A 27738-nucleotide genomic window follows, 5' to 3' on the forward strand; every position below is an offset into this window, starting at 1 on the left:
TAAGTATCAGGCCCAATTCTCAGTGGGTGGAAATCAATATACCTCTGGTGAAGTCCAGGAGACAACAACACTTTGCACAAGCTGAGGGTCTGGTCTGATAGCTACATATATATTTTATCTGTCTGTATGCAGAAAAAAAAAAAAAAAAAAAAAAAGGAAAAGAGAAAAAGTTAGGAAAATCTTTTTCTTTCTCTGAAGTTGCCAACAGCCAAGCACTAACACTTGCAAACAGAAACTTTCCTTGGAAAGTTTCAACCTGAAAGAAGCTGCTGTAGTTATGGGCTGAAATTATGGTCTTTCCTACACAAGCAGAAACAAATTTTAAACTAACTATGATACTACTTTTTTTTTTTTTTTCCCTATGTCTTAATAGTTCATTAGAGTGGCTTAAGTTTTTTTGGAATGCCCGGGTGAAGCCATTCTGCTTGTTTCAGTCACCTGCTATCACCCTGCTCCTTAGGTGGATAAAGACCCTGCACCTACGTGATGCTTGGGCTGCCCAAAGTGCTGTCAGGGGTTTGCTGGAGTCGCTGCCTGGCAGCTGTGACATTCAACAGAAATTATCCAATCTGTCCATCTAGTTCTCACAACTGGGGGGAAAATTACTGTGATCTAAATGGAAAGAAGAGTAGTTAACCTTTGATTTACTTCTCAGTAGGGTGGTTTTCTGTAGCAGTTGGGAAGTTCAGCTCTCGTAGCTTTCAGTTTCCTTCCACGGCCGATTCCTCTGTGGTTTCTGGGCACTGGGATTCTCTGACATGCTTTTATTTGCTGAATATCAATACTTTCTGGCTAATGTAAAGAAAAAATTTTGAAAATGTGCAAAACGTGCCTCGGAACATAAGCCACCTTTTTAGTAGAGACCAGGACTTAACAGATAATGCCTGGATAAAAAAAAAATAATAAAAGGCAGCATACCTTTTAATGTTTGACCATTTTCACTTGTGCTCTTGTATAGGTTGAAGGAAAATAATCAAAGACAGCTTGGACAAAGAATAATGGTGTGAATTCTGTAGGATTTGTGAGTAAATTAAAATATTCTGGAGTGCAGCAACAGCAGATGTTGCTTGGAAACCTGTCCCATATGGGACAGAAACACAACCTAACCAGTGGGACCAGAAGTACCAGAATTGAAAGCATTGGCTAATCCCTTTTTGTGGACACATTGAAAAAAAACCAGTGCCACTGTTTATTGCTGCTGCTGTGTATTGTAGGGGATGATAAGGAACCGAAAAAAAAGATTTACCTGCCACCATAACTCACTCCTTTGTGTTCACACACGCTATAAAAGAATGATGTTTGAAAAGTAAATGTGCTTCCCTTCTAGTCAAGTATGTGTGTGTGTGTGTAGGGGGAAATGAAAAAAAGCATATAAAATCATTACACCTTTTAGTTTGTAGATTTCTTATCAAGCTTTTATTTAATCCAGATTTTTTACTTCATTTTGTTATAGTACTTCAGAGACCTTGATTGAAGCATCTGATTTTGATGTGTCCAGAGGTGTCATATCTAAGATATTCCCTGATTGTGCTTTCTCTGTTTCTTCATTCGTTTTTTTTTTCCAGAGTATTTTGTTTTCTTGCATGGTGGCTCCATCTGGTCTGATGTGAGAGGAAAGCACATTCTTTGAATAACTAACACGTTTATAGGTCACAATTCTTCTCCTCTTAAAATGGCTGCTGAGAAAAGACTTTTCAGTAGTAGACAAAAAAAATGACCTGCATATGGCCATCAAAGTTGTGAGGTTTTGTGTAGTGAACTTTCCCAGTGAGAGGACATTCAGGGGTGACAACAGCTGGGGCTTTCAAACAGTTATACAGTATTTACAGTTGTACAGCCCTAAAGATCTAGGGTGTTCTATGAAAACATTTCATCTACTGTGGATTGCAGTACACACATAACAAGTAGTTAGTGCATTTTCATAATTCATCTTTCAATCCAAATACTTCAAAATTTACCCTTTTTTTAATTATCAAAGTTGCATCTTATTACATGGCTTCCAGTTATAAACATTTTCTTACACTTTCATTCCCACCTTTGTGTCTAGATACAATACCAGAATGGATTGACTTGTAATAAACATATAAACCACCTTCAGATCTTTAATTTTTTTGTTTTTTATTTCTTGCAGATGTGATCCATACTGTTGGGCCGATCGCAAGAGGCCACCTCACCGACGATCATAAAGAAAACTTGGCAAGTTGCTATAAATCCTCTCTGAAACTGGCAAAAGAAAACAACATCAGATCCATTGTAAGTACTCTATACGAATGCATTATTTCTTGTAATTTGGATCTTTGTTTTCTTGCTGTAGAATAATTATAGATATAATAGTAGGCTTCCAGAAGGATTTGTTGCTGTTTTATGATGTGAAAAAGCAAGAAATTAGATATCATTTGGCCAAAATAGTTGGTAGAGGAAAAGGATAGGCTTATTTTAGGAGTTAAGGAAAGTTGGCCTGGTAGTAATGGGGTACAAACAACTCACTAAGAAAATGAGGGAGCTGTAAGATGGCTCATTCTTAGACTGTATTATTTATTAAAAAAGACCTAAGAAGCCACTGGTCAGGAGGATAGCTGCATGCAATATTGCCTCCTAAATAGCTGAGAAGTGATTATTTTGTTGCTTTTTCTGTGTGTTGTTTCTTCCTAAAGACATACGTATTGGTCAAGTGGCACTGTTTATAGCACTCCATCACCAGAATCGATCATAAAATAGCCTGTTATGTGATATTCCACTGAATAGTAAAGGTTCTGTGATTGCTTGAAGTATGTTTTTGTACCTCAAGAGGCCAGATTTTCAGAGTCAACAGAGAAAAGGAGCTGTTGCTTCTCCAGCTCTGGAGCTTTGGTTCTGCAGTGCAAACTGTTGCAGCTGAAGTCTTTAGATATCTGTAGGTTAGTTCTCTGTATATGTTTAACCAAGTTATCACCTGGGCCTGACTTCACTACTTTTGGGTCATTTTGGCTGGTTTTGTGATAGCACATATATCTGGCAACTTAAAACAATATATTAAAAGTCAGTTGGACCAATGGTGTTATATCAGTGTGAAATATTTAGTAACGGAAAGTTATTAATATTGACAAGTCACAAATGGAAAATAAAGCTTTTTGAGAAGAGGGGCAGGACAGTCGGCAGGGTTTTGAGCCCAAGTTAGATGCACACTTCAGAGCGAAACCTGATAAATATTGCTTATTTCTTTCTTCTTGGTGTAAGCTGCATTCTTCACACGTTTTCTGCTAATTAAATCCTCTCTATACTTCTCAAAATGGTGTCCAGTGACTCCTCTTTTTGCCATAATCCAACCCTGAAAGAGAGGTGATACCTAATTTATTTGTTACTTGAGTTTGGTTTTTTAATGCTAGGCACGTAAGTTAGAACTGAAAGCAACCTTGGGTTTTGGGCAATGTGTTTTGAACTCCTCTCAGGGATTGTTTAAACTGATGAGGATGTCTCTGTCCTGCTGTGATTCTCATTGGAGGCAGTAGGATCTCTGCTGGTGCTCCTACTTTCTTCCTTATTCCTGCCTTTAGGCTCTGAGCAATTACACGCTGCTTCCTGCGCATTCAGGTTAGTGAGAATAAAGTTCCTAACATGGGGTTGGGGGGGGGCGAAAGAGAAGAAAAAAAGGAAAAAAAAATGAAATAGCATAAAAAAAAAGACTATTGAAATAACAAAGGAAAACTAGTGGGCATTGGTCAATGCTGGTAATGCTTGCATCTGTAGGGATTCTGTAAATTTTAGGACATTCTAGGCGGTAACTTGGTATTTAATGTGGAATAATAAAGAGTGGTCATACTCATGGGTTTCATGAAAACTAGCCTGATGTTTTAGTAAGAAAAGATGACCAAGGGAGAAATCATCCATGGATTATTTCCTTGTTGGTTAAGAGTTGTTGACTCTGCACCTGTTTGAGATAAAAAATACTCAACACCCAGACTTGCAGAACACAGCTGCACAAGCTGAACAGGAGCCAAGAGCCATTCATTCATACCAGCATTAAGAAGCTTAGCCAGCAATATGGATTTTAAAGTCCACATGACAGATCATGGACTGTTCTGAAAAGCCCTAAGTTCAGTGATTTCAGTGATGCTTTGGGAAGTGAAGGCTACTTGAGTGTCTACCCTAACGAACAAATAAGCCTGGAGCAAAGTAAAATGTATAATTCATTCAATTAAGGAGCAGTAGATTACTGTGAGTCTGAAGAAAAGAATACAAAGCACAAGTGGGTTTCACGAGATCCAATACAGTAAACGTAGAGGGAAAGGAAAGAAACTGAATAAAAATACACTACAGACTTCTGAGGCTTGCAGAGACCTGGTAGAGAGAACAGAAGTCCTCAAATTAATTTGAGTAGGCAACATCCAAGTGTGGACTGGATTATGGCAACAGATATATTTTCAATAGGGAGAAGATAAAAAAAACCTAGGGGGGAAGGGGAGGAAGGTTACCTCTGTAAAATAATAAGGAAGCGTAAATCATCTGTGCCAGTTGACGGCATATTTTGGTGGTTCATTTGGTAAAATGAGCATGGGAAAGAGGCAAATAAAGAATTTAAAATAGGTACTGAGTACAAGCAGGAAAAGCAGTGTACTTATGACATGTAAATAAATAGGTATTGATGATGATAAGTTGTAGTACACAAAAGAATCAACTAAATCAAAAAACATTAGAGCACGAGCAGTAGTGGGAAGTGAGGAGGAAGCAAGAAGGCATGAAAGGATTGCAGGAACATGAATGTGTTGCTTATTTTCAGAATAAGACAGGACAGCAAGTGGAGGAATTAATGCAGAAAGAGGGGAAGAAACCCCACCACAACTCAAATTGTTATGGACGTGAATTGTGTCCTAGGAGCCAGAGTTGCTGGAGGCACTATGAATGAAGAGCAGTGATGAATGGCAGTGTGTGGCGCTGGGCAGAAGTGTGCGGGGTGACTCAGGGTGCGCCGCTAAACGCAGTTTAATTTAACATCTTTATTAATGATTTTTGAAGAGTACATAAACAGCTCATTAATTACATTTACAAATGATGCTACATTAGGCAGTGTTGCAAACACTAGAAAAGGACAGAGATATATGATGACAATTGATTACAGAGACTGCGAATATAACCTCATCCGGCATCCAGTACAGCACCAGAAGGGAGGGTTTTTGCCTCCACTTGAGTGGAAGAGAGGTCAGCGCCGGAGCTGACAGCTACAGCGTCACTCGGCACGGGAAGAGATGAAGTAGCATATGGTGGGGAAAAATCACCCAGTTCGCAAATAGTGGAAGGGAGAGGCGTGCTGCAAAAAGCAGAATAATGAGGAAATGGTGTTGAATAATAAACCTCAAGTTAGATCTACTTATGGCAGTCACTTGTTTTGTTTCAGTATTGCATATTGCTGAGCTGCCCATAGAGAAATGATGGATGCCATAGAGGTGGCAGTTTCTGTTCAAAATGGACCAAGGAGAACAAGAGTAAGATTTGGAATAGATCAAAACTCATCCATACGTATATGGGGATGTTTTACATACTGAGGAAGGGAAGCAATGATCTTGAAATACTGTGTAAATTGTGAGATGCAGCTTTATGGAGAGGGCAGAGAAGAATCTCATTGTGTGTATGACAAAATGGCAATTAAATGGTGCAGCTGATACTAATATGGGTTGTGTTCGTGTCCAAAGTCTCCAGGCTTGGATGAGAGCAACTCTGTGCAAACTCTTGGGGGAGCACTGAAATCTCATCTGAAAATGTTATAATCTCAGTATATAAAAAAAGGATGTGATGGGTAAAACCAGAAATGAGATGAGGGAATATAATGAAATGCCAGTCAGCCTGATTGCCAAGGTTCATAATTCACCAGCAGCCCAGCCACGGGTGAGGATTTGCATAGCCATTAAGACAGAAAGAAGAGCCTCGGGAACAAATTTGATGGTCGGCGGGATTGTTCAGAGAAACCAAACAGCCCCTGACATTTGTCTCCCGTGCCCATTTTCTCATACCTTGTATGCTCAATATGAGGTTTCAAATGCCATATCAGGTATTTCCATATAGGAGTTTGTCTCTCTTGGGTCATCTGCTCCACCTACCTTTACCAAAGTAAAGTTTGTGTTTGTTATCCGGCATTCCTGAAAACAGGCACTGCTTTTTCCTCTGCACTTGTGTATGTAGCTGTGCCACTGTGGGACACTTGAGCTGCTGTGACTATTTGTGTGGCCGCTGGCGCTGGGTGAACCTTTTGTGCTGGATGAGTCTGTTATTTACACAGTCCTCTGTCTGGTTAAGAGGATTCTTGAGACATTGTTTCTGTTTATCTCCACTTAAGTCGGTACAGATCAAGTGGAGGAAAAATATTTAATGTAATACAAAGAGTTTATTTTTGGACTAAATAGTCAGTATTTAAGCACATTAAGTTTCTTAAACATTCAGAATAATTTCCTGATAACGTAAAGAAATTGTATTTTGATGATGGTCTCTTTAACACACTTGTAGCGATTGCTACTCTGCGTCAATGAAATCTCTGCTGCCTGAAACACTGGGGAATACATTATAGGCACCAGATCTTCACTGAAAGAAGAAATGGTAAAAATATCCCACTGGATGTTTTTGCTGTTTTCCTGTATTGGTTTTCTGAATAAGAGTCTTGCGGGCCAATTAACTGTTAGGTTATCAGGCAGACTGGGGGAGTTATAATCACTGTTTTCAGGGATTAAATTGGTCCCCTGTTCACACATTGTTTGAAGTTATTTACTCTGTGTGCTCTGACTTTTTTGGAGGACCTCCTGTCCTGCTTTATTCTGCATACACTGCTTTGAAGCCATCTGATACCCTGGAACTTTTCTGAACATCAAGCACTTCCCTGCCACATACTTTGGTTGTGGTTGAAAAAAAAAATCTCAATCAATTGATGTCGGCTGAAGCCGGGATTGCAGTTAAACAAACACTTTCTGAACTACATAGAAAATAATAAAAAAAAGATGCTGTGCGTTGCTGTGGCTGGGATCCAAGTCTGAGGGGCTGTGGTGTGTTTGTAGGGAGGGAAGTTGGTGCTGATGCTTTACCCAGAAGGCAAGACAAGCTTCCTCTGCCATGGTTAGGGAAATGGAGAAGTTTTATTTGGGACTACAGCTCTGCTGTTGTTCAGGTCTGCATTCAGCCTTGCAGTTTTCGTGATGGCTTCGTGTTGGCAGGGGGTGAATTGTAAAGCTTTAACAAGGAGCATTTCTTCAGCCTGTGCTCTCTGACCTCCACCTCTAGAGAGAATTATGGCTAGTGTGTGGGGGCTGAAGGAAATCCTCAAAGAATGGGGCTTTGTGAGTTGCAGGAGGAGGACTGCTTACTACCAAAAAATATATCAATAGGGTTGAATACAAAATTCAGAATTTTTTGTCAGATCCCTAGAGTCAGGTAGGGAAGAGTTCGTGCTATTCTAGAGCTTTACTAGATTAGTTTGCTGTTGCATTAAAAAAACCAAACCAAGCACTGAAAAACTACACACCAAGAATGTCAGTCTGTCTTTCTGCCTGGATGTTTGTGCGATAAATGCTCGTCCTGCTTCAGGGAAAGCCTTTTAGCTGAACTCTGCTTCGCAACACCCCCCCCCTGCTCCTTCTGCCTAAGGGCTGGAAAGGCAAAAGGCCATCTAGAAATACCCCAGCAGTAAGAGGACCCATTCAAGGGCTGACTTGCTCATCTTCAGGTCGAGTGGAAAAGCCATCGTTTGGTGGTGGGGTGGCCGGTGACCTGTAATGATGGGATGTTTCTGGGAGAGTGGGTTGTCTCTTGACTCTGGGTAAAGTGGATCCCTCCTGTGCATGCAGCTTCTGCTGCACTTTGGTTAACTACATTAGAAAAGTGTGCTAAATAAGGGTAGGACATGCCTTTTGAAATGCACATTGTTCCTCCATTTCTGGGGTCTTAAATGAGTGTGCACAATGCATATTACTAGCAGTGATACACAGTGCTTTGAGGCTTTGTTAGATAAATATTCCTTTCATATAATATTAAGTTAATCTATGGGGATTTTCAACTCGCATCCTTTTTGTAGGTGTTTTTCACAAACAGGAGTAATTTAATTTTATTGCTTGTATTAGCAAATTTAATACTAATATAACTCGTTTTAACAGAAGCGCAACCTATTAATTATTCAAAGCAGGAGATAAAAAATACATCAAGAGATGTATTTATCTATTTATAGCACTTAAGAAATAACCAAATTGTCTTTTAATTGTGTTAAATATTTTTTTCCCACCTGTAATTGTGGATTTTAAAAATAGACTTCGCAGCTATGCACTGATATTCTTGGTATTTGTATTTACCTTTAACAGGAAGGTGTACTTCTGGTAGGCTACACTGTTTCTTTGAGATTCATTTAAGTGGAGACATATTTATATTTAGCCTCTATGATGCCTGAGTCTTCAATTGTAACTCATGGACTTAAATTTTTAATATGAATTTCAAACTCAGAGTGTTGTCAGCTCCTCCTCTTCTAAATTATAAAATTCATCAGAGGAATTTTGCTTGAATTGTAGAAAGACATGTGGAATGGTGTACTGCAAGGCATTGGTCTAACAGATTGTTTTACAGTCTTGCCTTTACCTGCCTTGTTCTCTCATGGTCCAGAGTTATGTTTTAGGAAAAAGTAATGCAATTATTTTTAAGAAAACTTATTTCCTGCTGAAAATGTTGCCATAACAATGAGTCTGAAATTCCTAAAGGTTGGCTTTTTTCTATCATCTGGTTTTCTGATAGAGATTCATATCCATCAATCAGAAGAGTTACTTTGGAAGGAAATTTCTACAGTATCATAAATCCATTTAATTTGTTTCTTTGAAACACTTGTTTAACAGGTAAGCTACGATATGACTGATCTTACATTTTCAAACAGAGTTTTCCCTCCTGTTTAGCCTTCCTCTTTTTTGCTTATTAATTTTTTTTCTCAGGTATTTTCCAGATAATATCTTTTAAAATTAAGCCACTACATTAAGTTTTTAAGTTTGCTTAATTACCCCGTTGGGTTTTCACATCTGCATCAGATGAGGAGGTTGTAATATTTCCTTTTGGCTACAGAAATTGCTATAGCTGGCATTGCTTTTGTTATCCCAAGGTGAACCTGCTGCTGTGTTGCATGTGCTCCCAACCATGTCTTCCAAAATGACCTTGGCAGATTGAATCACAATCCTGTTTCTTCAATAAAGATTTCATTAAACGAGATGTATTCAGCAAGATCGAGTGTAAATGGTTACACCTAAACAGAGATGGTTATTCAACCGAGAAAAGTTGGGGACTGATTGTAGCCCTAGGCAGAGGTTCCTTGGAGAATAAGCTGGAGTTTGCAGTGGATCATGCACTGGAAGTGAGTTGACAAGATCACCCTGTTGTGGGGAACCCCAAGAAAGGAGCAGCTGTAGTGTGACAATTAAACTGGAAAGATCTGTGCGTTACCTGTCGTGATAAGTCAGTAGAGTGAACAGGACTGTTGTGTCCAGTGTGGGGAACCAGAGCCAGGGGTGATTAGGGAGTTAGCACCAAGAGCAGACTGAAAGAAAAAAGTTTAATTCCAGAGAATAGAAGACTAAAAGTGAGGCGAGGAAGACACAAAAAAAATTTAGTGTGAACAAAAAGTATTGAAGAGTAAAAGTTAATAATTTGTCTGGAGACAGGCCAAGAAGTAACAGCCTGATTTTTTTTAGGAATGGGGTTCTAGGTTAGAGATTACAAGGAATTTCCTAGATAGAAGGACGGTAAAGCGTTGTGAAAATGGTTAGGAAAGTTATGGCTTCATCAGGGGCTATATGTTGGCCTATCACTAGCATTTGTTGACACCTGGGTTCTTAATGCATGAAGAACTGCCAAAAGTCCAAGGGTTGCAAAAGGCAAAAGGTTGGGCTCCAGCAGCAAGACTGTTGCCAGTCTTGGGGGAATCACAGGTAGCCCATTCTCTGTGGGAGCTGGCTGTACCGTGCAGAGGCAGATTGTTTTATGTTGCAAACAGAATTCCTTTAAAAAAAAAAATTGTTTTAAATGCTGTTGTCATTTTACTGTTTTGGTCATACAGTTGCCCAATTTTTATTATTTTTATTGCTCCTTGCCAAACTGTTTTTTCTGCCTTGCCAGTGTGCCACTGGGAATGGTTTTCCTATTGAGATAAATGCCTTTGTTTTCTGTTTCCCCTGCTGTCTGGCTACCCTTCTTTCTCGCCGTGGAGGGTTTTGTGCACACACTGAGAAGATAACCAGCTTAGGGTGCACACACAACACATGCAATAACATTACGGCTTGTGTACGCTTCTGGGGTTTTTTTAATAATCCATTTGAATTTTTTTTCTGCTACCGTGCAGTAAAGTATTCAGTATATATTTCCATGGAGGAAGCAAATTTGTTTTATTTGATGCTTGAAGCATATTACAGTGTTTGTTTTGTGGGGCCAAGAGTGGCAGGAGCAGCTCGGAGGGACGCATGGATCAGTTGTGAATGTTTCATGGTGACTGACCACAGAGAAATTATCTGTGTTAAGGATGATGGTGGGACCTGATGTGATTTTTCTTTTTTATTTTTCTTTTTTTTTTTTAAAGTATGACATGAAGACTCCTGGATAATGGATATCCCTTTTTTTTCCCCCACCTGTCCTAGGTGTTTAGAAGCATTTTGAGTACAGACAGGGCCAGATACAGCCCCAATCTGAGTGAGTGCTTGAGCTCCTGCTGACAGACAGGTCTCAGAATGCTGGAGTTTACGTACTGACCAAGTGGTATTAACAGAGGACAAAAGCCACTATAGCCCTTCCATCTGCCTGGTGGTTCTTCTGGCTGACCACAAACAACTGTCTGGATAGTATAAAGAATGAAGTATAAAGAAATAACAGCAGTGCTTTAATACAAAGATTGTATTGCGACGGCATCTCAGTTCTTCATTTTGCTGTTTTGTGATATTACTCTTGTAGCTGTTCTGCAACGTGGTGATTTTGTGACGGGAAGAGAGAGAAAGGTTAGTTATTTTTGTTGGGTTTAATGAAACACTGAATATACACTTGAATTGGTGAAATAAAGGAAATGGCTTGTTCAGGAATAAATTCTGCAAGTTTGTGTATGTGATGGGTTTAACATGTGATAATTTGCCCGTCACCCTGTGGGAATCCTGTGCTTAAAAGGATGAAACATTCTAGAAACACTGCCTGTTGGCTCAATAATTGGGGAACTGTCTCATTAGGGAAGGACAAAGTACAAATCTGTCAAGACAGTGGACCAAGATGCTACTTATATGAGATGGCTTATAAAAACTAGAGATTGCTGGGAAGTCTACACCAATAAGCGTGGGGGAAGAGAATGATTTATGTTTTTATAGAGAGGAAATTGTACTGGAAAAAAAAAATAATCTTCATTTTGGTTGGAAATAGAAAAAGATTGTAAGAATAGAATAGAGGAAGTCTTATTTGCGTGTAAATCTTGGCTGGCTGGAGTCAAGGGTATAAGATGCTTGTCATTATTTGAATAGCAAGTTCTTGTAATGGAAATTCTTGGTAAAAGTTGATGGCAAATACAAATTCCCAACAAAGCTCCTAATGCTGATGGGCTGTGGCCATCAGGCTCTGGGCAAAGTCATCCTTCTCCACCTACTTCACTTCCTTCTGCTGGCCTCTGATCCCTCTCATCTTGCCTGCAGTTGGTAACCCTTTTGGGAGGGCTTGTATCTGCTCTCTAAAGACTGTATGTGCTATGAAGGTGCAATCCCTGGTAAGAATCATGGGATTCACAGGAATAGCAGTAATGGAAAATAATAATTGCAACAGGGTCTTTTTTTTTTTTTTGACATAGACCGCACTGACTCTCTCCATCACCAGAAGTGGAGTCAGATTCTGCTGGAATTAGAAATTGCTTATTCACAGGGATTTTTTTTTGCTGGAGGTACTCTCTGTGACACCTAGGAATGTATGCAGGGCCGTCTGGCAGATAGTGACTTGTCACTACCAGACTTTTTTCCTTGCAATTTAACGGTGGGGAAAAGAAAGTGTGATGCTGCATTTTGGCACTGCATGGTGCTCACAAGGTCCCTGTCGCGTGGCATTTTTCATCTGATAATTTTGAGACACTTCCATACATCCTGTTTGTTTGTTTAAATACTGCCTTAATTCATCTGCACAAAGAAAGAACTACAGTGAAACTTGTGTCTGCTTTTTAACTGAAATCAGTCAATTTATCAAAGAGCAAATTGAAAAATACATTATTTTGAATGTGGTTTTTGATATTTACATAGCTAATATAAAGCAAATAAAAAATGAAGAGCATAAACTGTTCTGTGTATGAGGTGAACATCATAATACTTAACTAGGTTTTAAAAAAAGTATTTTACTACAGCATAATATCTATTTAGCATCAGAATAAATATATTTAAAAGCAGTTCTGAAAAATAAACAGTAATGGCGTGCTTTGAGGGACCTTGTTTACAGGTTGTTAAATATGTTTTCCCTGAGTTGCTACTAGTTCCTTGGAGCTACATACATTATACAGAAATGACATACTATGTTACGTATACTTCTAAAGAAATAGCAATTATCAGTAGTTAGATACAAAATTTATACCCTTACCCAAGAGGTTTTCAATATTGTTCCAGTATGATGATGTCACACTATCTTCTAATGCCTGTACAGAGTAAATCCAGCGTAATTTGGATAATCTAATTAAAGTAATATGACTGGTATATTGTTTTCTGATGAAATATTCATTTCTTTTCTCTGAAGAACTGTTCTTACCAAGTATACTACATACAATCCATATTCAAGTGAACACTTTAGCAGCCCTGTTTTTTTCAAAGCTGACTTTTGCTTATCAGCTCCTAGAGATGTCTACATTAGGACTTAGAGATTTGTTCATAGCACAGATGAGAGCAAATATAGCACATAGAGTTAGTAATTTTGGTGAAGAAAGCTATGAATGAAAAGATGTATATTGTATGTAGCGACTTCCTGTGGCTTGTCATTGAAAGCAATTCTAATTACAGGATAATTACAGGTAGATTAATTTTTTATTTTACTGTCTTATGCCTTTCCTTTCTAAAAGATGACTAGCTAAGTTAAAGCTATAAGGCGATAGTACAAGTTTCTGTAGACTGCAATTTGCTTGAGCATTTCCTCTACTAGTTGTCTTATTAAAAACTAGTATTTACTCTCTTCAGATTGGAATATAGAAAATCTTACCATTGCAAATCTTTTCTTCTTCTAAGAAAATAAATCAGTCTGTTACTAGTTTTTCTTAGCTGCATACCTTTCTAAACTTTCTCTGATGTACACTGGCTGGATTGAATCTTGATGAATTAAATCTCAATCCGTGCCTTTTCCACACAACGGTGCACTTTCAGAAGAGGACCAGATGTGATACCATGGGTTTTGTTTGTACCAAATGACATAGTTTAAACAGAAACCTTGGATGATGATCTCAATTGAGAAAACTGAGATGGTGTTGGGGCAGAATCATCCACCAAGGTGTCCTGGTGCTGCGTTTCCATGAACACGGTGCAGTTCTTTCCCCTGCTTGTGAAAAAAAGAGGAAAACTCAAAGTGTTTCAGAGCCCATATGAAAGGTGAAAAAGCATAAGCCCAACAAGTTTTTATATTTATTACCTGTTGGTATTCCCTGTTGTGGAATGCATCTCCTGCTTGGGTCAGGCATAGACAGTCAGGCTTTGTGCAGGAAGTTTTGCTGGTGTAGTAGTGACGGGATTAACCCTCCTAGTTCGTAGGTAGATGATGCTGTTTCAGCATAACCTTTCTGTGCTCTTTATTTTTTTCCTGCTCTGGATTTGTCTCTGCCCACCCTTGTAAATGTACTTCTTTGTGTTTTGGCACGTTAGATCTGAAATGTGTCCCCTTCTCCTCACATCCCTGAAGCTGAACAGCCGAGTGTTTGTGTTAGAAAGCTTTGTACCAGCCTGTCTCCCGCAGGAGGAGGAGGTGTTGCCTTTAATGATTCTGGATTACCAAAATGTTTTTGATATTGATGTTAAATCTCCAACTCCTATTCATTTATTTAATTAGTAAATTCTCATTTATGTCCTTTTCAAGTCCTTGTGTGAGTGTCTCTTCAAACTGGATCACTGCAGATCAGAAATTTTGTTTTTCAAAGCAAAATACACAGTGGTGCAAAGCATTTCTTCATACATCTGCTAGATGCAGGCATTCCTGTTTGACCTGTTCTTATCTATTCCATTCTCAAATACACCAACACTAAGTTTGATGACAAGGACAAGCTCAAGACAAATGTAAGTCATCAAACTGTCATTTTTTTCTTTCTTTCTGCTGAATGAAGGTTTCCGTTGCATTCTAATTCCCCTGTTTACATACCGTGGTGCCATATTTTATTTCTTTGGCAGAGAAACACAGTGTTCCAAACATCATATTATTACTTACTACGATCTTGAGTCGTGTTTCTTGTTGTCTGTAGCTTTGTTCCTTTTAAGTATTTATGTACATCCCTTCTTTGATCCCTCAAAGTGGATTTCATAAATGTCCTATGGAATTTAAACATTATGTATCAATTTCCCTAATCTCTCCCCATCTCCCTTTTGCTCTGTATTCTCTTGTCTTCATTATTTCACCCCTTTTGAATCATCTGCAGAATTACAGGGGGTCTTTGACTATCAGAGCTGCTGAGTTGCATTATATAGAAACAAGGTTGTATCCAGACCTAAGACAGCAGATCCAGAAAGATTCTTATTTATCTCACAAACGCGTCTTTTCTCCGTGGCCCTGGCACAGAGATGAAGAGTGTAGCATATAAGATGAAATTTTGTTGCAGTGTTAATATCTGAATGTTTGTTATTCACCAGTTCAGAAAACGCAGCTCCCTTCTTTCTTAGGAATGCAAGCCTACAGCACTATATGTAGGTGTACTTGAAATTAAATATCAAAATTTTGCTGAAAGATGAGAGTCCTAAAAAAATAGTTTCATTAGACCACCAGTCGTTTGGTGATCCAAGAACCACATTACTAAAAACACAGGGCAGCGATGCTGTCGCTGACATTGGTTCATCCAAATAAGCTGCAGTCTGAGAAGATATATATCCATCATATTTCATTTTAGGACTTTACCCCTAGAAGCTAATGACGTTAATGACAGCTAATTCTACTCAGGCCTGATGGTGGTGGTGACTACAGCTTGTAATCAGGCATTAGAAACAACCCACTTGATAAATTCGAGGATGCTGAGCCAAATCACCTACTGCACTGTTGCCTTTAATTAAAATTGCTAGTGATCGATGTTTTTAAAGGCAGGAACTGCTGGTGTTCTTCATCACCATTTATTGTGCGTCATTTCAGTGATATGTCTATTTCCTCCATTTATAGTTGGAGGGAGTATTTTGCCTTTTTCCTGTGTATTTGGCCTAAGCTGGATTCATTTTTGGAAGGCCTAGTCCGGCATCATCAACATCATCTAAAGGATTTCCGTAGGAATCAAGGGCAATTGAAATAACTTATCCCATTCTAGCTAAATACTCACGAATTGCAACCAAAAAGAGCTCTGTCATCACTGCACCACCTGTAGTCCCTGAACTGGGTAGCTCAGATGCATTAGGACAATTTATCATCATACCTTTCCTTTTCAGTGCAGACGTGCTTTAAGTAAATGAAACCATTTTTCTTTATTATCTCCTTGTTAAGAAAACCAGCCCTTGCATTTTCCCCTTGCGTTTTATTTTCCGGATAAATATGCAAAGTGTCATTTTGCAAAATGACATTCTACTGAATCCCTTTGTGCTTAGTCCTGCCAGAGGAGGGAGAGCTGAGATGGTTTGTAAAATAAATGCGTGCACCTTGCAAGTCTTTATGAGGTAGCTTGGGGAGAATAATGGAATGCTACATAAGTGTCAGGGAGATTTTGGTTAAATGACTGGCTCCAGAAAAGGCTTTGGAATATAAAATACAAAGTTAAATTCTCACTAGTAGCTAAATAACAGCCTGGACTTAATAAAAGCATTTTCAGCCAAATAAAACATCAGATAGTTTGGGCTGAATCATGAAAGATTTTGTTAAAGATAACAATTCCCTTGTAGTTCTGCCTTGTGAATAGTACCTATTTCAATGCTTAAATCAAAAAGGGAGAATAGCAGGAATACTCAGGCATGAACGTGATATACGCATGGGTCAGGAAGAGCTTGAAAAACCCTACTCAAAAGAAATGGCAGCTGAACCAGATGAAGCTCTCCCCCAAAAATCAGTAAGCAATAGCGGCACTTTTAATAGTCCTAAGATCTCTCCATCATATATTGACAAAAAAAATAATATTAACTGTTATGAATGCACTTCCAGACCTTTGCCTTAAAAAGATATCTGGAAACCTTCTGTGCCTCTAGAATGTAAGTTGTTGGGTTTGGGTTTTTTTTCTTTCTTCCTGTGAATGGCTTGGGAGATTGGTCTTTTTATAAGTCCTATGAGTTTTGTGGACATCAAGGAAGGTCCTGAAGACTTAGAATTAGAGTCAATGAGCTGAGGTGATGTCAAATGATAGCTCACTTAGACTAAGAATGGCTTTTTATCTGTAAAATTTCAGAAGGTATGAAATGTATAGGTAAAGGGTATGTGTCCAATGGGCCACTTTTCTTATTTTTCCCAAGGTTCTTCTAGTGTGTTTATTAAGCTCTTCCAGAATACGTTGTTCTGGCATTTTATATTGAAGAATAAATAGATCAAACCCCTTTAATACAGCAGGCTCTCTTAATGGTGAGGAGTAGGCTTGCAGCTACACCACTATCCTCTTCTGAGGTTATTATCAGGAAAAATAAAACCTTTCAAGGGCTCTTGAACACAATGACGTTGAGCAATTGCTGGGTACACATTAGGAAATGTTTGTTTTTACAAAATCAAAAAATATGAAATTGTTTGACTTTCAAATTGACTGATCATAAGTGTTCTTTTTCCCAACCATTGTGGATGAAAAATTTGGACTCTGCTGAAGCTATTGGAGTCAGGCGCCCATGTTGTGTCTCTTGAGTAAATCTCGTAAACTCTCAGCACCCAAAACGACTTTAGTTGGCGTAACAACTGCAATCCGTAAGTGATAATCGTATCTCAGACTGGAGAAGAGAAGGCTCTCTATAGGTTCTGGTATGTCATGAATCACCACATTGGTGTCAGAAAACAGCATCAGTGGCAACAATCAAAGTGGGTTAATATTCTGCAGCAGTAGAGTGTCAAAAACTTAAGTTTCTGTAAAAATCATTTATATGATTTTCTGTAAATTTTCATTTCTAATGTGATATGAATCATTGTATGCTTGGGCTTTCACTGCAGAAGTGCTCAGCTGTTGCTCCAAGCCATTTAAATATCCTCATTGCAGCTCATGGTCCCTGGCTTCCAATCAGTTCAATGTAACAAGAATGATTAAAGGCTTAGGGTCTGTAATAATTTAAAAGACACAAATGCTGGTATACTTTGAAAGCTAATCGGCAACTTGTGCCGTAAGGAGTGGTGACGGACACAGCCCCGGCAGTTGGAAGAGTTGCAAATAATTGGAGGTACTGAGGGCTCACGGCAGGAGTCGAGCCTGCCTGGGTCAGTGTGATGCTCTGTCTGCGGGGAAATGTTTGACAGGGGTAGATTTCACATTCATAAATTGCAGTGGGCAATACAGTGTGCACAGAGAACCAAGGCTGCTCTTATCTTATTTTGCTTGCCTTGGTTTTCACATGTTTTTTGGGGTTTTTTGTTTTCTTTTCTAGCAAAGTAACATGAAAGCGTATAGGCTTGGTTGGAAGGCTGGTGTGTTAGAGCTTTGTGTCCTCTTCTGATCGACTGAGAGGAGGTTAAACACCTGGGCACACTGTGAACTTGGAGACATTCCTCTAGTAATGTCCAGCACGGAAAAACACGCACTTAAGGGGTCAGGAAATGAAATCTAGAGGGGCTCTGATTATGGGATCACTGACAGAAACAGGAGTGAGAAAAAAGTGTAACTTTTAAAAAAATAAAAATTTAGGTTATCACATTAGATAGATGAGCTGGTGACAGAATGTGGTTTGGCCTTGGAGCTGAAGAAGGCAGAATAGATTGCAAGTGTTAGATTTTTTTTCTTTTAATTTTTTTATTAATGACTTCGGAGTCAAGGTGAAACAAAACCTCGGCTGTTTTGGGAGAGACCGTGGGAGCTGACCTGAAGGGTGCAGCTTCTGTGAGAAAGGCCAGGGTGTGAGAGGCTGGTGAAGAAAGAGGGAAAATGGAAACCTTCTGAAAGGGAACGTGGAAAAGACAATAAGCTTTTACCAAGTAAATATTTTGATGGTACTGCATGGATGTTTATTTTTCCCTACGGGAAAGCGGATAGGCTGGTGTGGACAGAGGCAGAGGCTGGAGAAGATGGTTCTATGCAACACAGTGGTAGGAATGCCTTGATGACCATATACAAGCCACATACATACAAACATCAATGTTTATTTGGAAAGTAGAGTTTACTGCTCTGTACATGATGCAGCTGTCATGCAACAGGTATCTCTTGAATCCTAATTACTAACTTTCCACCTGTAACTTAACTGGTGTGGGCTGGAGGAGTGTGGAAGTCCTTGTACGTGTAGGATGCATGTAAAAATAGTAGGGACTGTCAATGGAAATCATAACCCAACTCGTTAATGCAGCCTGCATAGCAGCGGGGAGAAAACTGTAACTTTTCCCTGGTACGTTGGGAGCCAGTAATTAGCCAGTGACACTGTCAGTGTTGCACTATTTTTATAGTAGCTACGGGTGAGCTGTTCTTAGGTGACTCCTCGCTCCATTGTAGAAACTTGCTCTGTAGTCCATGTGGAGTTTGGAGATGGAGCAGATGGGAGAAAATCCTAGACTTGCCTGAAGCAGATGGATGGGAAAAGCCCGAGCAAAGGGGGTGGCACAACCCCAGCATCAACTACTGCGTGTGCCGCTGCGCGGCGGGGCTCGCTGCTTGGCTACGAGGGATTCACCTCTCGGTGCTGCTCCTACAAGACCCAGCCCGACATCACGGGGGGGTCTTGGGCTGCCGGTGCCATGGGCTTGTTCCTTCTCCCGCTCTTGAGGCTGCTAGTTCATGGGCAGGGGCCTGGGGGAAATGTTTTCTACGTCCCTGTTCCCCTGCTCCCTCTTTTCTTAGAGTTGACACAGGAGGCTGAAGGAGAGATTACAAACACGTAAGAAGTGTGTTATTGTCAGACACTTTAACGCATCTTCTGTGTTTTCCTAGCAGGTGCAGATTTCCACGTTGTTGTTATTTTTGTCATTATGTAGACAATGTTTGAAATTAGGGTAGTTTTGAAAAGCCTTTTTATGATATTACCAGAGTTTGTAATGTGAGCACGGTAGCTTAGCCTGAAGTAGTTTTAATTAGGGCTTTTTTTAAACATTGTTACCCAGATAAACAGAACAAATAGAGAGAGGCTAATTGACTTACTTTGCTCAATTTATCAGAATGCTTTTGATAACATTTGACATCATTTTATTAAACATGATGGAGAAGGGAGAGTGGTGGAATGTTTTGTTCTTCCTGGTGTGTTATTTTTGGTAAGTGTCTAGGGTGCATTTAGATAAACTACAGTGCTAAGTCTGAGCAAGACAGACCTAAATATCCAGTGAATTACTCCTATTTGCATTGAGAAATTAACTGTAATTAGCATTCAAGTTTTAATGATATTGTATTTGTGAAGCTGATAAGGCCGCTGGGAGTGTGGTTGCAAGAAACTTCAATTGTTTACTATATGCAAATCTAGCCACTTAGCTTTAATTAGAGGTTGAAACCTGGAGCAATTATCAGCAGTTGCTTTAGTATTAATGAGCTTGACAGAGCTGTCCATCATGGTGTTTTATATGATTGAGAATTAGAATATTGAATCCCAGTTGGTTCACTGTTCAAAGAACTTGCAGCCTGCGCCGAGCAAAGCATTTCATTTGGTATGCCATCCATTCCCTTAGCTCAGTCATTGGAAAGACTGAAGTCCTTATAAATTTGTATAGCTGCTATTTTCTGCTTGATGGTTGCAGAATATATGAAAGAATTTCCTTTAAGGCGTACTTTACCAATAAATTTAAAAAAAATAAATGGTTCTAAAAGCAGTTATATGGTAGCAATATAAAATTTAGTTGCTTGATGTCCAAATAATACAGTTTACGATAACTGTTGGCTGATGAATTTCCTTACAAAATTAGCTGATGTCTCCTCTTATGTGATGGAGTTAGATACTTCCATTCACATTCTGGATTTAGTAAAGAACAACGAGAGAAAAAACTTATAAAAACTAGCTAGGCGCTATAAGTTTTTTTCTTTCACTTTCATTGTTATGGAAGCAGTAACCATTAGTGACTTCTGTTGCTACTCTTTAATGTTTGTTTGTTTTGAAAAAAGCAGCTTTTTTTGTCAAATAAAAAGTTTCCACAGAAGATCTATATAGAGGAAAAAAAAAATGAGAAAATGTCACTTGAAGGTATTACTTTTAGTAGACACTGCTGAAAGTTTTCTACTTTTGGACTGTTTCTGAAACAATTCTTCTTTGTACAAACCTTTGAGCAATTAGTAGATGCTTTTTTTTTTTTTCTATAAAGTATGTTAACAATTTTACATATAGTAGGCACTTTGTATTTGTAAATTTTTTATTATAGATTGATAGACAGCAAAATATACTTATGAACGTCCTCATGCTCTGACAAGTGAGGCTGAAATAAACCCACCAAAGAAGTTTTTAGCATCTCTTGGTGTTCGTTAGGATGTAAAAAGCTTGACAGAATTGAATGACAATGAAATGCGATCTGAACTACTGACCACTGGGGCATGAAATGCCATGTTAGTCACATGTGTGTTTAAATACTGGGGATTGTAGCTTTTTCCGACAGAGATAAGACATTTACAGAACATCATGTTATGGGGCTGTTCAATGGCGCCTTACATTTGAAAGTTGAGCTCTGCGAATGGCTTACAGCAGGGGTGGAAGCATCTTTTTGGGGGGGCCTGTCCTGTCGTTGGGAGGTGTATTTGGTTTCTTGTGTGGACGGGGACTGCTGCCCTCACTGCAGGGTGGCTTTCTCCTTCTCCAGTGGGTTGGGGTTGTCTCCTGTCCCCGTGTGGCTCCAGACCAGCTGCCACTCACAAGACAAAACCTGGGTCTGCACTCAGCTTTGGAAGGATCCTATTGAAAAAGAAAGCCTTGCTTTGCAGGGGGAAGGACAACTATGGAAAGTTTTAAAAGGCTTAATAACAATGCATGTTCTAGATCAGCATCTCTGACAGCTAAATACTGCGGGGAAAATAACATGCTGAATCTGAGTTGTTTGTAATTCAAAGTAAGCCAGCTAGAGCTAGATGGAGCAGAATTATGAATCTGATACAGAGATGCTAGTACTGATTTATTCCTCCAGGAAAACACAGCTTCTAAGCCGTGTGCTTTTGAGTTCATTTTCTAGGTGAATAGAGCTGAGGTTAAGAGACTAATGCTATATCACCTAGGCAATCAGTTGGTTTTATTGTATTGGCTTGTTATGCAGCCGTGCTGTATAGAAAATGTTCCATATTATGATATTCTTAGCAGTATCATCTTTGGGAAGAGGCAAGTAAGAGATCATCAACTAAGTAATCCAGCTGGCTAATTAGAAGTCATTAATTACTACTCTCAAATCATCACCCTTCCACTTCTGGCCTGTGAGTCACTGCTCAGATTGTCCATAGTGGGGCCAACTTTGGCGTAATCGTATGTAATAGTAATCTATAATTCACACAGTGTCTGGTAATTTGATTTAAGGAACAGACCACACAGGCTACTAAAGGATAAAAGACAGCACATAAGTTACTCACCTTAATGAGGCTTGTTTGAGCTGTGCTTTGCCAGTTTATTATTAAACAGTGAAAATGGGATCCGTTTTGCCCCTCTGCCCGCTGGCATAAGAGGAAATTAAAAAATTGCTGCATATATCATTTCCTTATTGATACTTTCACTGCTATTAACTTTACAATAATACCACATGCACTTTTCAGTACCTAAATTACATACAGCGTGCATTCTTCAAAGGTTTGTTTTCCCCATGATTTTCAGCAAGGAAACTGTGATTTAGTTGTGCCCTAATTCGCTCTGAAGGTTCTATGTGCTTACAAGAAAAGGAGAAACCGTGGGGGTGGTTTTTGTTGTTGTTTTTAAATGCTGCTAAGCTTTTAAAGTATTTTTGGCATGCAGACCGTTTAGCATTATTATATATTAATTTTTTTGTTGTATAGCAGAACTTATAGTAATACATATTTAACATTTGTTATCTTTATTTATGGCTTCTATTAGTTGCTATATTCATAAAGATAAAAGACCCATAAATTACCAGTGAAACAAACCCATGTTAAGCTGTAGTTACTCATCCCGTCAAGCAATGTTTCTGTTGTTGTTTAGGGATCTTGTTCACGTCCCATTACTCTTTTATATTTATAGCCATTTGTCAGCAGCAGCTTTGTTAAAATTTTGCAAATAGGTGAAACATTTAGCATTTCTTAAAGCCTTCCAGTGGCAGTATTTTTTGTTGTTTCATTTTCACGTTTCGCCCACGTGATTTGCACTTTCGCAGTCGTGGTGGCAGGAACCTGGAAGGGGGAGGCTCGGGTATTTATTTTTTTTTTTAATATTTTATTTGGAATTGGAAATAGGCTTAACGTTAACATTTATCTTAGGAAAGATTTTGCCCACTCTCTGATCAGACATGAACCACATCAAACAATCATCACTCTGAACATAATAAAGTTTGGAAGCAGGGATTGTATTTCCTGGGGCGCCACGGGCGCTTTAGAAGATACGGTATTATTTGTTCTAGATAGAACTCTTTGGGTTTGCTTACATCAAATCTCTCTTGCGCCTGCCTAAGTGGTAGCTCTGATAAGTTCCCCAGTAAACAACTCAAGGTCGTTGCAATTCATTCCCACAAGTCGCTTCTCGCCGCGGAGCAATCACTTCAAGGCACACGTTTGTTATTTAGCAGAGAGCAAAAGAGAGATGGGACCGTGCGGCTGCTTTAGAGCGCCTTTGATCTTCTCTTTCCTAACAACAGTGCACAATGGTAATTACAGTTCCTTTTAAAACTTATTAGAGAGGTAGGATAATAAGTGAAAAGGGAATTTTCAGTCATTTTCAGTGTCGATGAATGCGTTATTAACTCCCAGTGATTTTGCAGATGCTCTTGCTGCCAGATGAGCCTGAATGAGTGGCGCTTGCCAGATCAGCTATTTAAGGAACTCTGTTTTCTGCACTCAGCAAGGGATGGTTCCAGTCAAGTCTAGTTGTAAATCTGAACCTGGGAGACGGGGTGTCTGTTGGGGCTGCCAGGATATTATGTTACCCCCAGCTCTGATTCTTTTGTCTAGAGCAAGACCAAAACCCTCCTAGAAAATTCCCTTTTTTGATTAATGCGGCCTTGGCTGGCTGGCTGATTTCTGCATCGTGGAAGGGCAATTAGCTTTGCAGATGTAGCTGGGCGAGGCAGTGAAACTGAGGAAGGCTGTGAAGAAACAGCCCCTTCCAAGAGCAAATGGACCACCCCATATGGATATCAGATCACCCACACCCATGCGAGGAAGTTGTGTGTTTTGCCTTGGTGTGACTGACTGCAGTACCTTCTCATCTCCTGTATGGTTTGCGGGGTGTGAAATCTGAATAAAGAGATTCCATGTGACTGACTCCCTCAACATCAAAATATTTAAATGTATCAATCCCTAGGGTGACTGGTATGTTGTTGTTGTTGGGTTTGGTTTTTTTTAAAAGGAAAAATTTGGGTTTTTCAAATCTAAAAACTTGAAAGTTTTCAAAAATTGTTCTGACCTGTAGGTCTGCATCGTGTGTTTGAAAATATTTTGACTTTTTAGACCAAATCCATGTTTAGTAAAGGCTGTAATGGAATTCCTCAGCTCATAAATAGTAACACAGCTAAGCGAGCCATTAATAATCCATTGGCAGTATTACTTACCAAGAAAAAGTGTACATTTTGAAATGACTTCAGCAGAAAGCTAATCAAGCTTAGTCACACTCTTTGACTAACTTCTGCCTGACAATTTTGCTTGATTTCTCAAATATTGTAGGAAATACAGTTTTGTGGTTTTATGGAAGATTATCAAAACTAATAGCTTTTTAAAAGAACTCTGCTGTTAAACAATGTGATTTCCATGGTTGTTTTTTTGTTGGGTTTTTTTTTTCTTGGACAGTATTGCAGGACCCAACCTTTCTCCATTCCATTCAGTCTTGACAATTGTAGCTCCTAATATGCTTTAGTTATTGCTGATATCTCTGGGTGGATGTGGTGAAGGAGAAAAAAAAATAAAGACGGGCAGTCAAAAAGTTCATGTCATGTTGCAGAGTCTTTCTTCTCATTACATTAGAAATTTGAATCTCAGATTTGTAATTTGAGATTTGTGTCCCATAAAATTGGAAGCAAGAAAATAATTTCTTGAGCAAACAAATAATGCAACAGCACCTGTAGCAACAGGACGACAGCGAGCTGTTCCTCGTGTTATCTTCAAAATGCTCATTTTCAGAGATCCAGCAAGACCTCAGTTTGTGAATGTTTCAAAGAGGTTTCCTTGGTTCCTGAGTATTTTCTCACATGTCCTGATGTAAAATATCTGGGGAACATGTGAGTGTAAGGAAAATTCACTTAATATTACAATTAAGTCAAATAATTGCTATAATATTTTTTTTCCACAATCAAAATAATATTAAAGATATATAGTAGATGTTTTCTGAAAGGAGAGCTTTGTTTGATCAAATTTATTTTCTCCAGAACATCTACAAGGAAGCATACTTGCTGTCCTGCACTTGTCTTGTACACCTGAAGTCAGAATTGAAGCCCTTGAGGTGACATACCATACTCAGTTGTACGCCGTGGAACCGGTTATTATACTACAGTTGTAGTTTAGTCCTCTGAAACAATTTTGGATGTTTTGAATTTTTATACAGGTAGAAAAGTTTTCCCACCTCCTGTGTTGGTGCTTTGGGGTTGGTTTTGGTTTGGTTTCTTTTTAGTTTGTAGGCAGTTCATGAGCTATCCCTCCGGGATGGCCACAGTGCTGGTGCTCAGAAACAGTGATGTTCTCTGGAACTTGGCTTGTAGGTGTGAGACTGCAATTTCGGATCAGATCTGGAGACTGGCACTAAAATACTGTGTGTTCTCCTTGTGATGTTTTTGGGTATCACATTATTGCATGGTATGGGATGGATGAATTTTCTGAGGTGGATTGAAGTTGCCTGCTCCCTGCATGTCATTACTATTAACTAAACAAATGTCAACATTGGGGTAGAAGCCTATTTCATTAATGAGATTTTGCTGTTGCCTTCAATGGGATTTGATTTCAGCCCATATTAAGCTAAAAGTCCTTTTAAAGAGTTCTCCAGCTGTTCTCTTTATATATAGATATTCCTTATTTTGGTCACAATAAGCACAGTGTTATGTAGGGAGTTGAGGCACCTTGAAACCTAACATGATCTATTTTGCTTCCTTTAGACCTGCGATGGCAGTATACAATAATAAACCTTTCCAAATTTATATCAGTTTTTTGTTGAGCCATCTGGCTCATCCTGTAAATAAAACACGTAACAATCAGGGAGGCATTTACAGCCTATGTAGTGTTGCTGCTATTGAATTGAAATTCTTGTAAATTTAATAATGCTTTAATTCATAGTTGTTTCATTTATCAAACTGCACTGCTCTTGTAGCTGGAGCCCCAGAAAGGTGTTGCTGGGTGGGAGCAGAGATGTAAGTAACGCTCGCTGTCGCCTCTCGGAGCCACCCATCGCAAATACTCGGTGAGAAGTATGAGCAGAGGAGAAGCGTGGAGCGATATGAAGATTTTTGATCTTTGTTTGCTTTTTGTAATCTCTGCTAAGCGCTGAGCTGACGCTTTTGTAGAATTACATATAACTCCAAGCTCTTGTTTCTGAGTTCTAATAGCTAAATTGCAGCTTATCATTGTGTAAGTAAAGTCAGGGATGTTTTTTCAGTGTGTGTTAATTTACATTTGTCAACATAGTGTTGCATCTGCCATTTCATCACCTAAAGCAGTCAATTATTGTGGCATCTTTGTGCAGCTGTTTGCAGTGGGATTTGTTTTTCTGCTGTCTTGAATAGCTTCACCCAGACGCAGGTCCCTGCCAAAGGAGAGGGTTGTTGGTGGGCCTAGAGATGCTTTCTGGGTGGCTGCTGGCCATCTGTGCTGAGCTTTAGAGCGATCAGCAAGTGGTGGTGGGGCTGTCCTGAGACATTAGCCTTAAGGCTTGTAACTTTTCAGAATGTTTCAGTAAGGGCTGGATGCATCTGGCACTGTTAGAAAAGCTTTTGAGCTTTGGTTGAGGTTCCTTTGCTTTCATTTCTTGGCTTCAGTTTTTGAAGTAGTTCATCAGAGCTTTCTTATGGGGTTAGAGGTGGCTCACTGGCTTTTCAAAGTCCTCGTCACTCGACATGCCCATCTGAATTTGCTGCTGGCTCGGTCTCATTTCACTTTTATAGGAAACGTGTTTAGGATCAGAAACACTACACCCTTGCAGATGTTGTGGGTGTTTTTGTTCGGGTTAAGGCTTCTGATATCAGACGCTGCTTTTGACAGGTCATAGTCCAAATCTGCCACATTTTACAATTTGACACTTCTTCCAGAAGTTGCACTCCCAGCTGCACTGCTGTTGGCTCTGAAAGATGAGCGTGCCTTTTCCACTCTTACTAGTGTTTGTGCTGTTGTAGTTGGCCGTGCTTTTTTCGTAAACGATCCCTTCTCATTGGATTACCAAAAGAAAAAAAGAGTGTTTCTTGGCACATCCTTCTTCCATGGCGCTGGCTGAAAGCTGCTTTGGTGAGCTCCTTATAGCAAATGGGCTGTGAATTTTGGTTGTAGGAAACTAAACTAATCTGCTGTCAGCTTTTCTTGGAGAGATGGTGCTGAGAGCCATTGGGATGCCTGGCTTCCAGCGGGGAGTGCGAGTCAATGAATGAGTGCTGGTGTGAAGATAATAAAGGGGTTCTGCTTAACATTTGCTTCTTTGTCTTTCATTGCTGTCTTAAGAACATTACTGCCAAAAGATTATTTGTCTCCTGAGAAGAAATGCCACACATTCGTGGTGATGTATTCTTGGGAAAAAAATGGAACTCCACATCTTAGGCAGCATCAGTAATTTGGATTGGGTTTTTTTTGGGAGGTGGGAATGGGGAAAAGGGAGGAGTGTTGATTTTCAGTGCTTGTTGCTGTTTTTATGAATTAATTTCAACTATGACCCATTAGATGGTCTAGATGTTTTGTGTGAGTTTTCTGCCCAGACATGGCTGTTTTGAGCAATGTGTGCCTGGGGAGAAGCAGCACTTATCTCCTTAGAGAAAATTCCTTTAGTCTGATGAGGATTGTGAGGAGTCTTTGTATTTTTTATTATTTTATTATGGGCCTTCCAAATAGACTTTCTCCTTTGAGTGTTGTACAGAGTGGTTAGGAAAGCGCATGAATAGTGACAGGATATAAAATACAAACAAGAAAGAACATGGGACTGTCAACTGATGATGTCTCGCTCTTAAACAACTAACTTCAAATGAAAACTGGAGCCCTGTCCTCCCTCTTCCCAGATTAAGGGATGCTTCAAAACACTGTCAAGGAGTTGTATGAGATTTTATATGTAAATTGTTTAAAGAAATACAAACAAAGTTTTAACAGAGGATTTACTTGGAAGAAAAAACTTAATGAGTGCTTTAGTCATTTAAGTGACTACCGTGGGACAGCTTATTTTCTCAATAATTATTACACTTTTTTTTTTGACAATTTAT

The 27738-nt window shown here is 39.2% G+C and overlaps 1 protein-coding gene across 5 annotated transcripts in view; it reads left to right on the top strand.

Moving 5' to 3' along the window:
* Positions 1 to 27738, top strand: part of MACROD2 (MACRO domain containing 2) — an 897605-nt gene that overhangs the window by 518140 nt on the left and 351727 nt on the right. For all 5 annotated transcript variants that reach the window (XM_014966420.1, XM_014966421.1, XM_014966424.1 and 2 more), the window contains exon 6: positions 2132 to 2253. In XM_014966420.1, the coding sequence (XP_014821906.1) occupies positions 2132 to 2253 (122 nt within the window). The remainder of the gene's footprint in view (positions 1 to 2131; positions 2254 to 27738) is intronic.

Source organism: Calidris pugnax, unplaced genomic scaffold, assembly GCF_001431845.1.
Source record: "Calidris pugnax isolate Ruff unplaced genomic scaffold, ASM143184v1 scaffold31, whole genome shotgun sequence".
Taxonomy (NCBI): domain Eukaryota; kingdom Metazoa; phylum Chordata; class Aves; order Charadriiformes; family Scolopacidae; genus Calidris; species Calidris pugnax.